General features: G+C 36.2%; 1 protein-coding gene across 1 annotated transcript; it reads right to left on the bottom strand.

Moving 5' to 3' along the window:
* Positions 1-2,476: 2,476 nt before the first annotated feature.
* Positions 2,477-15,652, bottom strand: LOC131728667 (cGMP-dependent 3',5'-cyclic phosphodiesterase-like; the record flags this gene model as incomplete). The annotated part of the gene is made up of 12 exons (XM_059019660.1): positions 2,477-5,903; positions 6,674-6,780; positions 7,557-7,595; positions 8,680-8,792; positions 10,490-10,589; positions 10,994-11,068; positions 11,163-11,210; positions 12,155-12,242; positions 14,544-14,666; positions 14,789-14,859; positions 15,254-15,376; positions 15,575-15,652. Coding segments are annotated over 12 exons (1,197 nt in total), but the record flags the coding sequence as incomplete, so codon positions are not given.
* Between the last annotated feature and the right edge of the window lie 132 nt (positions 15,653-15,784).

Below are 15,784 nucleotides of genomic sequence, written 5' to 3'. Positions count from 1 at the left end.
CTTGCAGGTTGAAGATAGTGAAAGTAAAAAGGAAAACGTTTGTTTAGGTTACTGCATTTTGTTTCTTTCTGCAGCAATGTTTAGTACACCTTCATTTATAATGCACACCTAATGCACTCGTCTACATATACAGTGTCATTGTGATTTGTACTGTTAAAAGCAGTGGGTTGATCTGTACATCTCCTCTGTTTACCAGTGATTTTAATTGGAAGTATCCCATCATAATAATTTGACACTCAAATCAACAAACCCATTGTATTATTACTCGTAGACCCACTGTATAGTTGAAGCAGCAGTATTACATTTGTCTACAATGTAACTCGGTTTGCATTTTGTTAATACCGTTCTGTACTTAAAGTTTGTATTAATTTGGCAGGGAGACGTGCCTGTAATTGTTTCATAGTTTGCTTTTTTGCTGAACAGTTTTGTAGACCAGAAGAACTACTGACTACTAGATTAACGTTAATCTTTTTAAACGTTGCCAAACTACATGTTTATTTCCGAATCGTAATATTTACGTTTTTGGTTTAAGATTTCAAGAAGTGTAAGTCGATTCGAGGACTGATCTGTTACATTCACACCGTCCATCTCTGAGCCGCAAAAAGTAAAACTGAGTGAAAAGGTTCGCTGTTTAAGCTATGTACAGCAGAAACGTTCATAGCTACAATTTTAAAAGGTTGTTTAGTCCTGGTCAGAGTACTGTCCTACTACGTTACAAGTACAAAACCTGGGCCAAATCAGTTCTTTTTTTTTTTTTTTTGGGCTGGTCTACCTACGACGAGCAGATTTATCATAGTATAAATACCAAATAAGTAATATTAATTAGCACTACATCGAGTAAAACATTTTTAATACAAAAACACCACAATAGAATGTGAACATGCACTATCTCAACTACAAATCAACATCGTATTTTGTTTTTACGATATGAAAAAAACATCTTTTTTTTTTTTAAACTGTAACATACACGAGCTTATGACATCCTGGAACATGAACTTCTGAGTCTTGTCCCGATGTCTGAGCTGTAGAACTATGTGCCGTTTCCATTTCTCCGACGTTTTGTTCAAGTTAAATCCGACTTTGACAGGACTTGACGACCCTCCTGAGCTGTCAGTCGCAGCCATATTTAGCCTGAAACTCTGAAAACGCACAAATTTGCAACATTGGACGGGAACTTCTCAATGACGTCACGAAAAGGGGAATCCCCAGTATATACCAACTGATATCTAGGGGTGTTAAGAAATATAAACCATACCGTTTGCATTTATACTTTGTATTTCTGTTGTACAGACTGTTGTACTGCTTATTTCTTACTAGTACAACATATTTCCAATGTTTGTATATGTGGTACAATATGTGGTATATTAATTAATACACGTTTGATATACTGTTCAGCCCTCTCAAATAAATACGATTTTCTAGAGGCGTGGTCTTTAAAACGAATAAAGCAAACTATGTAAACACAATTAATTGGTTGTGCAGAGAAAGGCGTCTATGAATGATGCATGAACCCTGTACCAGTTTGTACTGAGTTGTTGTTTGGTACAGTGCTTCCAGTATTTCTTAAACATGTTTATGTTAGTTTGCGTTCTAATATGTGTTCTGTGGATTAATTACGCTTTGTTTTAAAATGGTTTAGGTATTAAAGCATGCGGTGTCCTAGTTAAATCACAATAGCCTAGTCTGACTAAATCCCTACACCGCGATCACCTTATCCAACATACATACTGTAAAATACAAACTGGGAATACTTGAAAAGAATAGTTTGACTGGGACTATGATGCTAACAAAACAGTATCATAGACTATGTGTGTGTGTACAGAAATGGAAACACAAACTGACCAATACATTGCATTAGCAGAGCCTGGATATTACACAATATTATCATAATAAATAATAAATACATGATGCATCTAGTATGGAGAGCATCTTGTGCTCATTTTAACATGTTTTAGAATATATATGGCCAAATGGGATATCCTATCAAAGACACAATCACTGGTACATTTCACGTGGTCAAAAGGGATGACAGCCCTATGTGTCTTGTCTTGCTGAGGTGTAATGTGTTCATATTTTCAATGATTTAGCCCTGGTTGAGTTTCACCTGTGGAGACCCAGGAAGAAATATTGTTTAGGTCATGGAAATAAAATGAGTGTGATGGTCTCAGTTGAGCCCTGTAGTGGATATTGGCAAATAATAACCAACACACTGTTCACCACAATCCACACATCACATCTATGCAATCAGAATAAAAAAGAGAGGCAAAGGACTGGATTAGTTTGCAGATTCAACCGTTCCCTTTTCTCTTCCACAAGGCCTGTCTCTTCCTGCTCAGTGGGTAACAATGTAGGATTTCAGTTTGCAAGGACTCACCTGGTATGTTGCTCCTTTCATACTAAAATCCATCACAAAATGTACTCTTCGAAAGCTTTTTTTTTTTTTTCAATTTTTGGAGAAAGAAAAGTGACAAGAGTCTTTCTTGTTCAATGTATGAAATTTATTTGGATAAAAAGTTAACTGCCTGTTCACATCTCAGAAAACAATGGTCTCACACTGCTCTGTAAATGTATTCCATACACATGGTAATCTAATTCTTCAGCACAGACCTCATTTACAGTATGTTATGTACAAACGTATGTACAGATGAAAGCACAATAACGTGAAAAACCAAGATAATACTACCCCTTATGCATTTTTCAGATGACTTTTTTTTTGTTTTAACACCTTTTTTTCCTAGGTCTGTTGAATAAATTTTAGTCCCTTATTATACCCTTTGATGCAGGAAATAGGCAGGATCTGAAATACTTTTCAAAGCAATATCCCACAAAACATATAAGAGCTTTTGGCTCTCTTTCCCAGATGCACAGAACATTTCACAGAAAATCATTCATTTTCCTTATTCCGGTTTTTCTCTTTAAAACACATTTAATAAACACATGAAAGTATCTATGTACAGACCAGGAATATCAATTTACAGGGGTCCAAGGGTGCCATGTTGCCATTTTTGTGTGAAAAATGTAATGCAGTTGACAACAACATAAAAAAGTATGTATTACAAAATATATATGGTTGAGAAACTATATAAATATGAGAAAATACATAAAAGTAAATTCAATGAACAATCAAATAATTCAAATAATAAAGGGAAATAATTTTGGCACAAAGAAAAATGAAAACAGAAAGGTCCTAGGCTTATTCTTTATTAAAAATAATTAGTGGTCCTGGGTTCTAGTGATCCCATACTGAGATCATTAAAATCATGTGTAAATTTGACTTTTCATTTCTGCTAACCCCAGAGATTAAATACAAATTTAAACATGATTTTAATGACATTATTCATTTATTCATTCTCTCTCTCTCTCTCTCTCTCTCTCTCTCTCTCTCTCTCTCTCTCTCTCTCTCTCTCTCTCTCTCTCTCTCTTCTCTCTCTCTCTCTCTCTCTCTCTCTCTCTCTCTCTCTCTCTCTCTCTCTCTCTCTCTCTCTCTCTCTCTCTCTCTCTCTCTCTCTCTCTCTCTCTCTCACTGCCAGAGAGTGTTGCTGAGGATAAAAGCATCCCTCCCATCCAACAAAGAACCACCCTCATTTGGCTTAAAGCTACAATGCTGGGTAGAGACAAAAATCACACAAGTACTCTGTTGACCTTAGGAAAGCACATTGGGAAGGAGTATCTCATGCTCATGTTCTATGATGTATCTTATTATTTGAATTTCTTGTCATGGTTCTATATGTAACTGCCAATAAAGGGCTCTATTCACAAAGCTTTCACTTGTGAGTTATTTAAAGTAATGACTATATCCAGAACAGCATGGTATATTACAATGTTCTCTCTCTCTCTTTCTCTTTCTCTCTCTCTCTCTCTCTCTCTCTCTCTCTCTCTGATTGTCAATGCACTCACACTCACATTGTCAATGACCAAGCATTCTAAATGTTAAAACCACAACAGGATCTACATAAAGAGAATAAATACATTAATATCAGCTTTTCATCTGTTTTTTTTATTTACATTAAATGACTCGCAAGCCTGACAAAGAGTCATAGAGTGCACAAGAAATACACTCTCAACTTGATGAGAGGTAGACACTGACCGAACACATAAACATACGCTAAAGAAGGAGAGAATAAAAAAGGGGTGGGGCTTACTGAGGTGAAAGGTTACTTTGTCACATGATTTGAATGGACTGAGGACGGCTGACAAGCTCAAATCCAAGTAAAGGCAGATTTAGAATAAATGGTAAAAACTCAGTATTGGATTATCAGAAAACAATTAAAACGACACTTGAAGCAACTTATTATTTAAAGCGAATCAAATCATAAATAGAAAAGAATATGTTTGTAGAAGAAACAAAAAAAAACAATAAGGAAAGCACTTAAAATAAATGCTCATGCATTTATTTTAGTCCAATGTCCAATGACTAACTTTGCATCTGGTTAAAAACAGAAATTTTCCTGCACTGCCCAAAGAGGAAGTATCACACAGCAATATAAATCAGTGGAGGCTTAATGAACCAGAACCAGTATGTACAGTACAGTAGCAACACACTTTTCAATGGAACATGGGTATTATGATTATTAATAATTATAATAATGACAATTATATATATTTTCTTTCTCAAAAGGCAACGCAGAAAAGGTAAGGCAAATCAATAATATACACATTCTGTCTGTGTTCCAATTAGCCACAATGCCTTAAGAGCAACAGCCCTTATTTATCACCTGCTGATAAAATATTTACAGACATCAACACATAAAAGGTCTTTTGTAGTCCATACATTCTTTGTCACTTACATACGCCACAGGTTTTTATTCAACCATGTAAAATATCCACTTTGTAAAATGTTGTGCAGTGGGTGGACTGGTACAGTACAATAATAACATACACACTTGCAGTGTATTTTAAAGGGTTATTTTAAAAGTGTAATTGTTCACACTTTGACAAACATATATGAAAAACAAACTGTAGTCAGTCCCCATCCACACCACATCTCTTACTGACTACAAACGCCCCAGTGTGCATCAATGTAGGATATATGGTTAACAATCTTCTCTTTTTAGTGGTTTCACAAAAAAAAGCAATAAATAATAATAAAAACATAACAATACAAAAAATGTAGAGGTTGACAAACATTACTGAACCCAGCAATACTGACCATATTTCACTGCCAGCATACTGGCAAATGTATCCACTATGCTTTGAAGGGGCCCTTAATATTCCCTCCAGGCACAGCGTTTTATCCAAAGCCAGTTTAATACACACAATACAGTAATATAGAATAAGAGGGGGAGAATCCTGTGACAAGTAGCCACTGCTATTACTGGAAAACACAGTCTGATACTTTAGTTGTATTAGTGGCTGCTTGGTATTTCATGTGGTAAAAACTACCCCAAAAAATATATTTTTAAAGAAGTAACAATTTCTGACTTTTAAAACAACTGCTGAATAACTAAAACGAAATGCTCAAAATATAGCAGCTGATTTGAGAAGAAGTCTTTGCTTTGTTGTGGTCTCAAAGGTTCCCACATTGAGATGTTCCTGGTTATTACCCAAGCGCTTCCATGGTGATAACAGGTAATCCCTGCTTTAAATGAGGTGTTACTAAAAATTGTAGTTTCTTCTATAAAATGTAGTTACTTGAACTTCAGAAGTAATGTTTTATATTTGTTTAAACACCTTATTGTTCAATGGTTTCCCTGGTTCCTTTTGTTTCTAAGCAACCATTCATCTTCAGACTTTCTTCTGCCTGCTCTTCTAGTTGGTCATACTCCTCATCCAGGAAATCAAGGGAGTTGTTGCTAGGCAACCCTCGGATTGTAAATTTGTGAGAGACCTTGGTCCAGTGTTCCCGATTGGCGGAAACTCTCCCATAAAGCTCTGCTGATTTCGGGAAAAGTTCTTGAAGCAGCCTTTATGAAAGATAAAAACAAGAAACTTTTTTTACAGAACAAACTATTACATGCTCAACATTTTGAAAAGCCAAATATACATTAATGCCACTACCTACTTTCTGTCAGTCTATAGGATGAGGCAGCCATACCTCTTTGAGTCTGATCTCATCAGGTCATAGAAGCTAAGCAAAGAAGGACCTGGTAGTATTTGGATGGGGGCTTCCACAGAAGATTATTTGTTGTTGGTTTACTGGAGAGCTGTCAGCTAACCAAAGACCAGCATGGTGCTAGGCGGAATTGCGGCCTAGAATTTATTTGGAGAATTAATCCCAGCCGGTACCATGGATAAAGCCATATGAAGGTCAGTAAAAAAAAATCTCATGTAGTTGACCGCTGTAAATGAGAAGCTGTTTCTGCCTGGCTAAATAAGAACATCATTTTGGTCTAATGCAACTGTAGGCACTACAAGTCCAAGTCCAACTCTTAGTGAAGTCTATTTCAAAAAGCCACCAAACAATCCCTACAACTGGCTGTGGTGGCCAGTGATTGAGTGGATTTGGGGACTGAACTATTTCCTCTTCCTCAAAAAGGGTATGCCCCGCAGACAGAAGTAGGGACCCAACATCCCGAGTCACTCTCTGTAGCTGTCTAGATAAAGGGTAGCTACTTTTAACAATGACTGTAAGTTGCTAAAATTGTTTTATGAGTTACCAACAGTTAAAAAAACAGAAGGTTCTGAGACCTAATAAACGTGGTACAGCATGCCACTGGTGTCCCGGCACACTTACTTGTAGATGGGCATGGCAATGTGCTCCATGAAGCTAATCTGAAGCTCTGGGATGTAGGCTTTCTCTCTGTCCATCATTTCACTGGGTCTATTGCCCATGGCTTTCTCCTAGAGAAAAACACAAACAAAACACACGTTGAGAACAATAGAGGCTTCTTTTGGTAATGGGATGATCAGAAGAAGGGGAGATATCAGTGTCTGGGGGCAAAAATAGTCAAAGATTCACTTTCAAGCACATCTCATACAGTCGTTCTTAAATAGAAATGCAGGCATAATGAATGAACAATGCACTTAATAAAGTAATTATATGTATTGTATGTATCCCGTGGTATTGTACATAACTGAAAGGCACACATACAGTATTGATACATAAAGTCATGACTGCAGAATATTTCTACTTCCTGTAGCCCTGACTATTGCAACAAGCATTATGTGGAACAGTGGTGCTCACTTACTTTTAAAGTCCTTAATCTTGCTTTAATAACGATTTGAATTGAAAAAAAATAAAGGTATTGTTGGATCAAAGCCATAGGCTGCTTAATTCAGTAATTAGGGGCATGGTTGGAACAAAGTCTAGTATTTATGATACACATTATACAGCAGATGGTTCTACAGAACGAAGAGCTCAAAAGTTATCAGTGTTCTTCAGTTTGATGAACATGTTCTCAAACACAAGCTCAAGGTTTCTTTCAAAGTCTCTGAATAAATGATTCATTAACTAATTACAATTAATTTACTTCCTATAAATCATATATTGTGAGAGAGAAAATTAAATGTAGAATTCATCATTTAAATATGTTTAATGAAACGCAAGCAGGCTGTTATGAATGCTCAAGAATTGTGTGTGTTCCCTTGTTTTTTTGTTGGCTAAAACACATACATACCAGATCGCCCTGGGAAAAGAATTCCTTGTAAATAAGTTCCTGTTAAAAAAAAGAAATACACCTATTAATGTATAAACTGAATGTCTGGGCTATGTTGTAAAATGCCATCTAGTGGGAATTGGGACGTCACTGATTTCTTAATGAACAAGACACTTGCTCGACTAATCCAATAGCCTGGCATCCTGTTTAAATCCCAGAGCATTATGGTGCTGTATGGGGTGGTGAGAGGGTATGTATTATACACTACAGGGAGCTGTATAAACTCTAGGATTACTCCATTGAAAAATCAGTTTGGGTGGCAATGTATTATTTATCACCACATATCAAGGCAAATAAGATCCACAGCTGAAGTGAAAGTTATCCCAGCAGGGCTTTAAAACACAGAGGAGGCACACAGTTTAGGATTTGTAATAGATTAATAATAGCTTCAATAAGCAAGCTATAATGGATGTTCTTAACAATTAAAGATGGTTATGAATCAGAACAAGCTATAGCAGTGTTTTAAACCCTGTGGTGCATTAAAACAAACCTTATAAGTACTTTATAGCATGCCATCTATCGTATTATTACATTGTATTGTAATTGTTAACAACAATAATAAACACCTTAATAACATGTTTGTTTTTTTACATACTTTTGCCAAAGACAATTAAAAAATGGGTAATAAATAACCATGAATCTGAGTTATAGGTATATCAGGAACACATAGCAAAGTACCCAGTTAGTTTTTGACTGGGTACAATAATATATAATATGACTCATTTATATTTAGAGGACAAAGCATATTGATCAACCTGTTCTTTCTGTTGTTGTTTTTTGGGTGAGTACTATACACAGTATGATAATGATTAGGTTAGCCTCTTGGGTGTTATCTGTGATATTCAAGGGAGCAAACCATTGCGTTTTGCATATGGTCATATCAGCAATTTGGCAACACAGGTAACCCCCACAGGGCAAAGCCACCACAAACGTGTCTCAGCTATCCCTACTTTGGATGGCATTATAAAATTGCTGTCCTATAGTTACAAAAACCATGCCCTGTCTCCAATTGGAATGCTCACAATGTAGACTTACAATGTAGTTAAAGAACAGAGACATAACCCATAAGCTGTACTATACTTACAGCAATCTTAGTGGTGGTTTTCCATCCTTTGGTCTGGTCTGACAGGTCACATGAGGTCATGAGCAGGCAGAGGATCAGACTGTGGTGATGCTTGTTCTTTGGGTCATAGCCCACTAGGATAAAACAAAGAGACCGACAGGGTTTGAGTTGCCCTGACTGGCAGAGATAAAGTGGTTGGTGGCTCTGTCCATTTAACTCAAAGCCAATATCAACACTATTATACTTGAATATTATAATTGTTTACCAAAAACTCTTGACCATTTGAAGAGCCCATACAGTATTATTTAGTTTTTAGTTATATAGTGCTTTTCATGACACACAGGGATGACTTCATCAGTACGTGCCCTGAACAGTGTAATTACATGGATAAAGGCACTACCCAAATCTATTTGGTTCATTTTATCAACCTACTGTATATTCCCTCAGGATAAACCACCTCTGGATTTTATCAAACACCTACCTGTGGTTATCCCAGAATTACCCCCAATAAATATGTTTTTGATATAATATTTAATGTGGTTCTGGATTCTTGCTGAAATGGGTTCAAAAACAGAATCACACACAACATTCCAAATTGCGTGTGCCTACATTTTGCCCAGGTTAGTTCAAATGCATACATTGCTGCTTGTGCATTCAATGGAACAGCTCCCATCTGTAAACCTTGTAGACATTGTGAAAAACAATGAAACTTGTTCGGTTTAATTGCATGTGCTTGTTTGCCTCAATACTGCTGGTGTGTATAAAACACAAAGATAACCAGAGTTCTCCAGTAGAAAACACGTGATGTACACACTTCTCATATGTCTTGTATCATTAACAGTAAAATTGAAGCTAATGATGGGTAAGCAGTCTTAAATTGCTTCTTTTTTGTTTTATAATTTGAATGGGCTTTTTTCCATTCAGAAAAAAATGTCTCTACAATTTGGAGTAAATAGTGTTGAGAATCTAGTCGGATGTGTAGTAGTGGATGGGGAAGGTGGAATCCAGCTCATCATATTCTTGCCTTCTAAGATTTGAAAGTTGAAACCACATTAACTCAACAGTTATTGCTGCACTCAAGTATGCATTTCAAATTGGTTTCGTTGTTTAGGATGTAATGTTAGAGACTACTTGAAAACAGGATACTGCATCCGCAGCTAAAGCCTTTCTCATTGATTGGTAACAAGGAATTACCCTTTAACATTGTTGATTGTGTTAAACCAACCAAAGGAAAAGTCTAAATGTCATGCCAAACGAAACTTGACTTCAAAGATGCTTGTTCCCGTCTGCTGCCTGTAGAATTCTCAAAATGCTATACACATGTATACCAATAGATGTCAGCATAACCTGCATAATAATGAATGAGAAAGGGACCCTCACGGGACAAGGAGGAAATACATCTGGAACAAATGCGTCCACATGGATTGAATGATTGTTTGTCTGTACTCAATATTTTGACAGAAGCCTAATAAAAGTGTTAGGGCCAAGAATGTAACCTTCATTTTATCCTTGTTAAAGGCTAGCAACAATTATATTTTCACAGAAACATCAGCATATATTCTTCATCGACTCACAACCTAGAATTACATTGAATTGGCCCAACCGTAACCTATACATCTACTGGATCTATTAAGCCCTTTAACCTTACCAGGCTTCAGTAGTGCCCCCTGTTCCCCAACGATTTCCCCAAACTTCTTGGAAGGTAGTGCATGAATACTCTAACTCAATATAATGTGCACAATAGGTTTCTTTACATACAATACCCTTCTCATTTCATTTGTGTGGTCTTTACAAGCGCCTTCCAGCATCTCAAGATAGGAAATATTTTTACCATCTGCCATTTTCTGAAGGTCTTTGAAGATACGTAAATGATGAGCCAAGTCAGTTGCCAATATAATATCTCTCATCAGATCCAGCATCCTTTGGTAATCCTAAAATAAAACAGTATGTGTGTTTTTTGTTAGGTCCATCTTCATTGAATCTCAAGGTGACATCTCAAGGTAACTTAATTCCTTGATGTAATAGCTGATTTAAAGCGCATTCTATTAGAAACAGCTGCATACATATATATATATATATATATATATATATATATATATATATATATATATATATATATATATATATATATATATATATATATATATATATATATATATATATATATATATATATATGTATATATATATATATATATATATATATATATATATATATATATATATATACAAAAATAGAATGTTAATTCCAATCCTAGTTTGACCATGTTGCTATTTCATGCAGTTATGTAAAATCTAGGGTTACCGTGTATAACTTATTGTAATTTCTCACTGACCTTTCTGGAGAACTGCTCAAAGATGTTACATCCATGAGTGTTTAGAATGGCTATTGCCTGGGCAAAGTGGTGTCTCTGAGGAGAAAGAAACCTAAATAGATTAAATCTAATGTATAATATAATATAACATGCTTTTAAAAGGGTAAAATACAAGCATGTGACATTTTACCTCCATCACTGATCCTTCTGAGCTGTATAGGGCAGCCAGCACAGATTGCTAAAAACAAGAGAAGTATCACAGACACAAAAATAATTAGATTCCTGGTTGGATGATGAATGAAATCATTTGTTTTTTCAGAAGGTGAGATTAGATTTTGAGTTTGTGTTGAGGAATCGTCTCTGGAAATACTGCAGACACAGCTAACATCATGTATTATTATTTGGTGCATCAAAATATTGTTATTAAAAATAAACAGTGAGATGAAATGTCTTGTTTAAACAGGTGACCTGCTACATGGCTTTATAAGTCATGCAATATCTAAGGAGAGATAAATCATTGTGTGAGTTATTCATCATTAATACAGAGATGGCAGCCTTTTTTGCATGTAACTAATATTTTTTGTGTCAACTCAAGCGCTCTGTTTTATTATAGTAAAGACTACAGCTAAGGCCAAAAGTTTTGTGTCACCCTATAGAATTAACTAATTTTGCTTTATAAAGTCGAATAAAACCTGCTGAATAATGTTATCTTAATATATTTAATTACATACCGCTTTGTAGTTTTCCATATACTTGACGAAAAACAGACACAAACTGAAATACGACATTTCGAAATTAAAATTTTTTTTAGTCTAGATAATGCAAAACTTTTGGCCATAGCTGTACATTGCTTGACTACTCATGTCTCTATGCAAATTCTATTATTCAGTGCATTTTTACTGGTTACAGCCTAGGTTTGTTTTTATTTTGTAATGGGGCTGAGACCCATCAAATCTTCCTGGAGATAGCGTACAACACTAACCACCCCTGTGTCTTATGCTGTCCGAATACTTGGAGGGTAATACCATCTTATATAGCACGATTATTTACATACAGTAGTACCCCTTCTCAGTTTGTTTACTTCCATTCAGCTTGTAGGAGGCAAGTGAACACTTCTCACTATGGTAAACTACAGTGTACGACAGATCTAAAGCAGTAACATCACACTTCACAGCTCCTTACCGAATCCACTTGGAAGGAATTGTTGGTTCCTCGGTGGTCCAAGTCATGGCACATACACGATACAAAAAGAGCAAATATCTCAATGTCCCTGAAATAAAAAAGAGGTTAAGTCATTAACCATTCGAACTTCTACACATATTCTGTAATTAGCTCATTATCGGTGTATACAGTATGTAAAGATTTACTTTTGCCACTCTTAGTCTAGCATTAAATCCTTTGTGTGGCTTTTAAAAAGTTCCAAATGACAAAGCAAACAACAACTGTGATAAAAAATTCATGTTTTTTTCATTCTTGATGTCTTTTCTAAATCTTGCCTTATTCCAGAGTGTTGTCATGAAAATATACAGACAACCACAGATTGCAGAGAACTTCTTTAAAACATTTTACTCATACTTTTTTGCTGGGTGTCAATGTAACAAAGTCCTTCCAATGTCTCTCATTGAAAATGAGCAAATTATCTACTGTTGGGGAAAGCAGGGATCAAACCTTATGGTTCTTACCCAAGCATGCTACAACCCAGACTAAAAGAGGACCTCTGTTAATAGTACAAGTAACCAACCAATCATATCTACTTCTTCCAATGGGACACTATTGTGCAATTATCTGAGTACAAGTAACTGACAAGATGGAAATAGTTAAAACATGTTCCTAATGCATATTGTAGATCCATCATTTCTGCTGAGTGGAGCACTTGTCCCAGGGGAAATCTGCCTGCAATATTGTTTGGTCCTCACCTCTTCCGAGTGCTGAATTAATCATTGTGCCAATAACTAAGGGTCCTAGCCTTCAGTTGAACTGAGCCCAGTGCTGTCAGTCCCTTGCCCTTTAGCAAAACTCAATCCATCACTGAGATTGCCAATATTGGACTTGCCCTGTTACACCAGAGAGGCTTGAGTCCTGCTTTTGTCTACTCATCCTTCACCTTGTCCAAGACCCAACCTCATCAACGAACCTGTCGGTGGTTAGATAAAAAGAGTCTCGTTCTTTGGAAATCCCTGCGCTTCGGGGGTTTAGATAACTAAATTCACCAGAATTAAAGATCCTTCAGTCAGGCTGCTAATCCTTTTGAGTATACTAATATTATTCTGGTATTGTGTCAAGCAGATTGGAATTGAGAGCCTATTTATGAATTTGGACTGGATGCCAATTGTTAACACTGTTTCAGTTGCCATAGGCAAAAACTAAATGACATGTTGTCCATATTATGCACTTCCCTACTGTAATCTGCAAGTCTCAATCAGCTCCCAACACCCCTAATTGCATGTCATATTAAAATTCTAAGTCATTTAAAACATATTACTATCTGCCCATTCCTGAAATTGAAACATGCCAGTGAATAGCAAATAAAGTGTTTTATAACATGATAATGCAAAAAACACAAAGTAAGCCTTTTTGGTAAACTATCAGTATACTGTATCAATGTGGTTCTCAACATTAAATATTTACATTGTTTTTAATATTGATAATAATAATCCATCCATTATCATTAACCACTTACTCCTTTACAGGGTCGTAGTGAGCCGGAGTCTAACCCAGCATACACAGGGCAAAAGGCGAGTCGGGACGCCAGTCCATCGCAGGGCACCACACACACACAGGGGCAATTTAGAGTGACCAATCAACCTAGACAGCATGTCTCTGGAAGGAAACCGGAGTACCCGGAGAAAACCCACGTGAACACGGGGAGAACATACCAACTCCACACAGACAGTACCCGAGGCTGGATTCGAACCCAGGACCCTGGCGCTGTGAGGAAGCAGCGCTAACCACTACGCCACCGTGCCACCTGATGATGATGATGATGATGATGATAATAATAATAATAATACTAATGTCCCTAATATTTCCTGATTTCCTCTAGTTATTCTCAAACACGTGGCATGTTAATTACAGTATGGTCCCTATGTAGGCAGCACCAGACATTTTTGTAATATTAAGCTGGGGATTCTTTATCTCTTAAAGCTATTGCACTGATTTTGTATTTACTTAAAAATGTGACACATACACACCAGGAAAATCTCATTAAGTTGACACATCCAACTTTTTTCAAGAGGGACCCAGTAGACAAATATACGTCTAACATGATCGATTGATTCTCACGCAAACTTTTCTCTAACCAGTGATTGCATATACCTCGAGGAAGAAAGTAATTGTGAATCAAGTGTTTAAATTTACCCAGTGAAGCAGCATTTCAAATGTCAGGTGGTAACCGATTCCAGAATTTAGGAGCACTGTACATAAAAGATGTCTGACCTAGCTTTGTTTTCATAAAAGGAATTTACAGTTTACCTTCCCCTGGAAAATTCTCATCTGAAAATTCTCACCCTACCCCACCAAACAAGCACACATCTCTACACCTTGATCTACAGAAATAGAAATGTAACCTTACTCAAGATACTTGGAGAGTTCCAGATTCTGGTTCAGGAGATAACAGAAATGAGAGACAGAGAATGCGTGCATCCAGTTGTGATAGGGTGGATCCCTGTATCCCTTCTTTACCATGAGACAGAACCTAGAGGCAGAAAAGAACATTCCTCTGTTATAGAACATAAAAAAGTACTGTACAGTACATAGACAGACACACAGCTGCAGTACGAAACCAAAGTGACTAAATATACTAATTAAAGTGCTTACCTTGCCAATGTTTTAATGTCTATCTTATAAGTGTTAATAAAGCCCATGTCCTCAAACATGCTTAGAATAGCCTGGGGAGAGAGAAATAATAATATGATTGTGGTTGTTTAATAAGCTTGATAAAATTGATATAGTAATATCAATGTGGATAAAGCAAAGAAAAACAAAGAGAAAAGACACAATACAAAAGCTTATTGACCAATGAACACCACATTATTTTTATACTGTTACAGTAAATAGGGAGGGATTATAGTATTTTAATCCCTTACCCATTAAAGTCCTATCATTTGTTTTTTATCATTCTCTGTTGTTTTATTCATTATTTACCATGCTGAATGACTATTCTGACAAACGTGTTTTCTACCACTGGGTATGTTTCTGAAAGGACTCCTACAAAATGGATTTCTGAGGGTGAGTTGGTTTGAAAAAAGAACACCTCAAAGTGTGTTCCTTTGAAAACCTCACCATAGGAGTGTCATCATCTGGCAAGGAGCGAGGCGTGTAGGTGAAATAGGCAAAGCTTGGATGAATCTCATTCACAGGTTGGATTCCAAATGTCAGAAGCTTGGTCATCTCTTCCTCTGATACCTGTTTAAAGATACAAAGAAAAAAATATGAGCACAGGCTAAATCAACTGACTTTTCTTCTGATAGTAGTTTTGCTGTTTGGCGACTTATTAAAAAGCAATTGCAGGCTAAAATAATAGTGTCTGTCATAACGAGCACCTCAAGAGGCTTTGTTCACGAAAGATAGTAACAGTCAAAAACTAGATGATTGTGTGTTTACCTTCATATGATACATCATCATTTCATTGGCCAGGTGACTTCTAAACTGAGCTTCATGGACTTTCTTATACAGCAGAGACTGTAGAGGGGAAAAAACAGCAAACATCTTCAATTGTTAGCATCAGAAATAGATTTACCTTGTCACCCTATTTGACAGACGCTTTTAAAAAAAAAAAAAATTAATTCGGTATTAATATATTTAAAGAGATTT

This window comes from Acipenser ruthenus, unplaced genomic scaffold, assembly GCF_902713425.1.
Source record: "Acipenser ruthenus unplaced genomic scaffold, fAciRut3.2 maternal haplotype, whole genome shotgun sequence".
In the NCBI taxonomy this organism is placed as follows: domain Eukaryota; kingdom Metazoa; phylum Chordata; class Actinopteri; order Acipenseriformes; family Acipenseridae; genus Acipenser; species Acipenser ruthenus.
The sequence above is the reverse complement of the archived record's forward strand: the minus strand, read 5'-3'. Positions and strand labels throughout refer to the sequence as shown.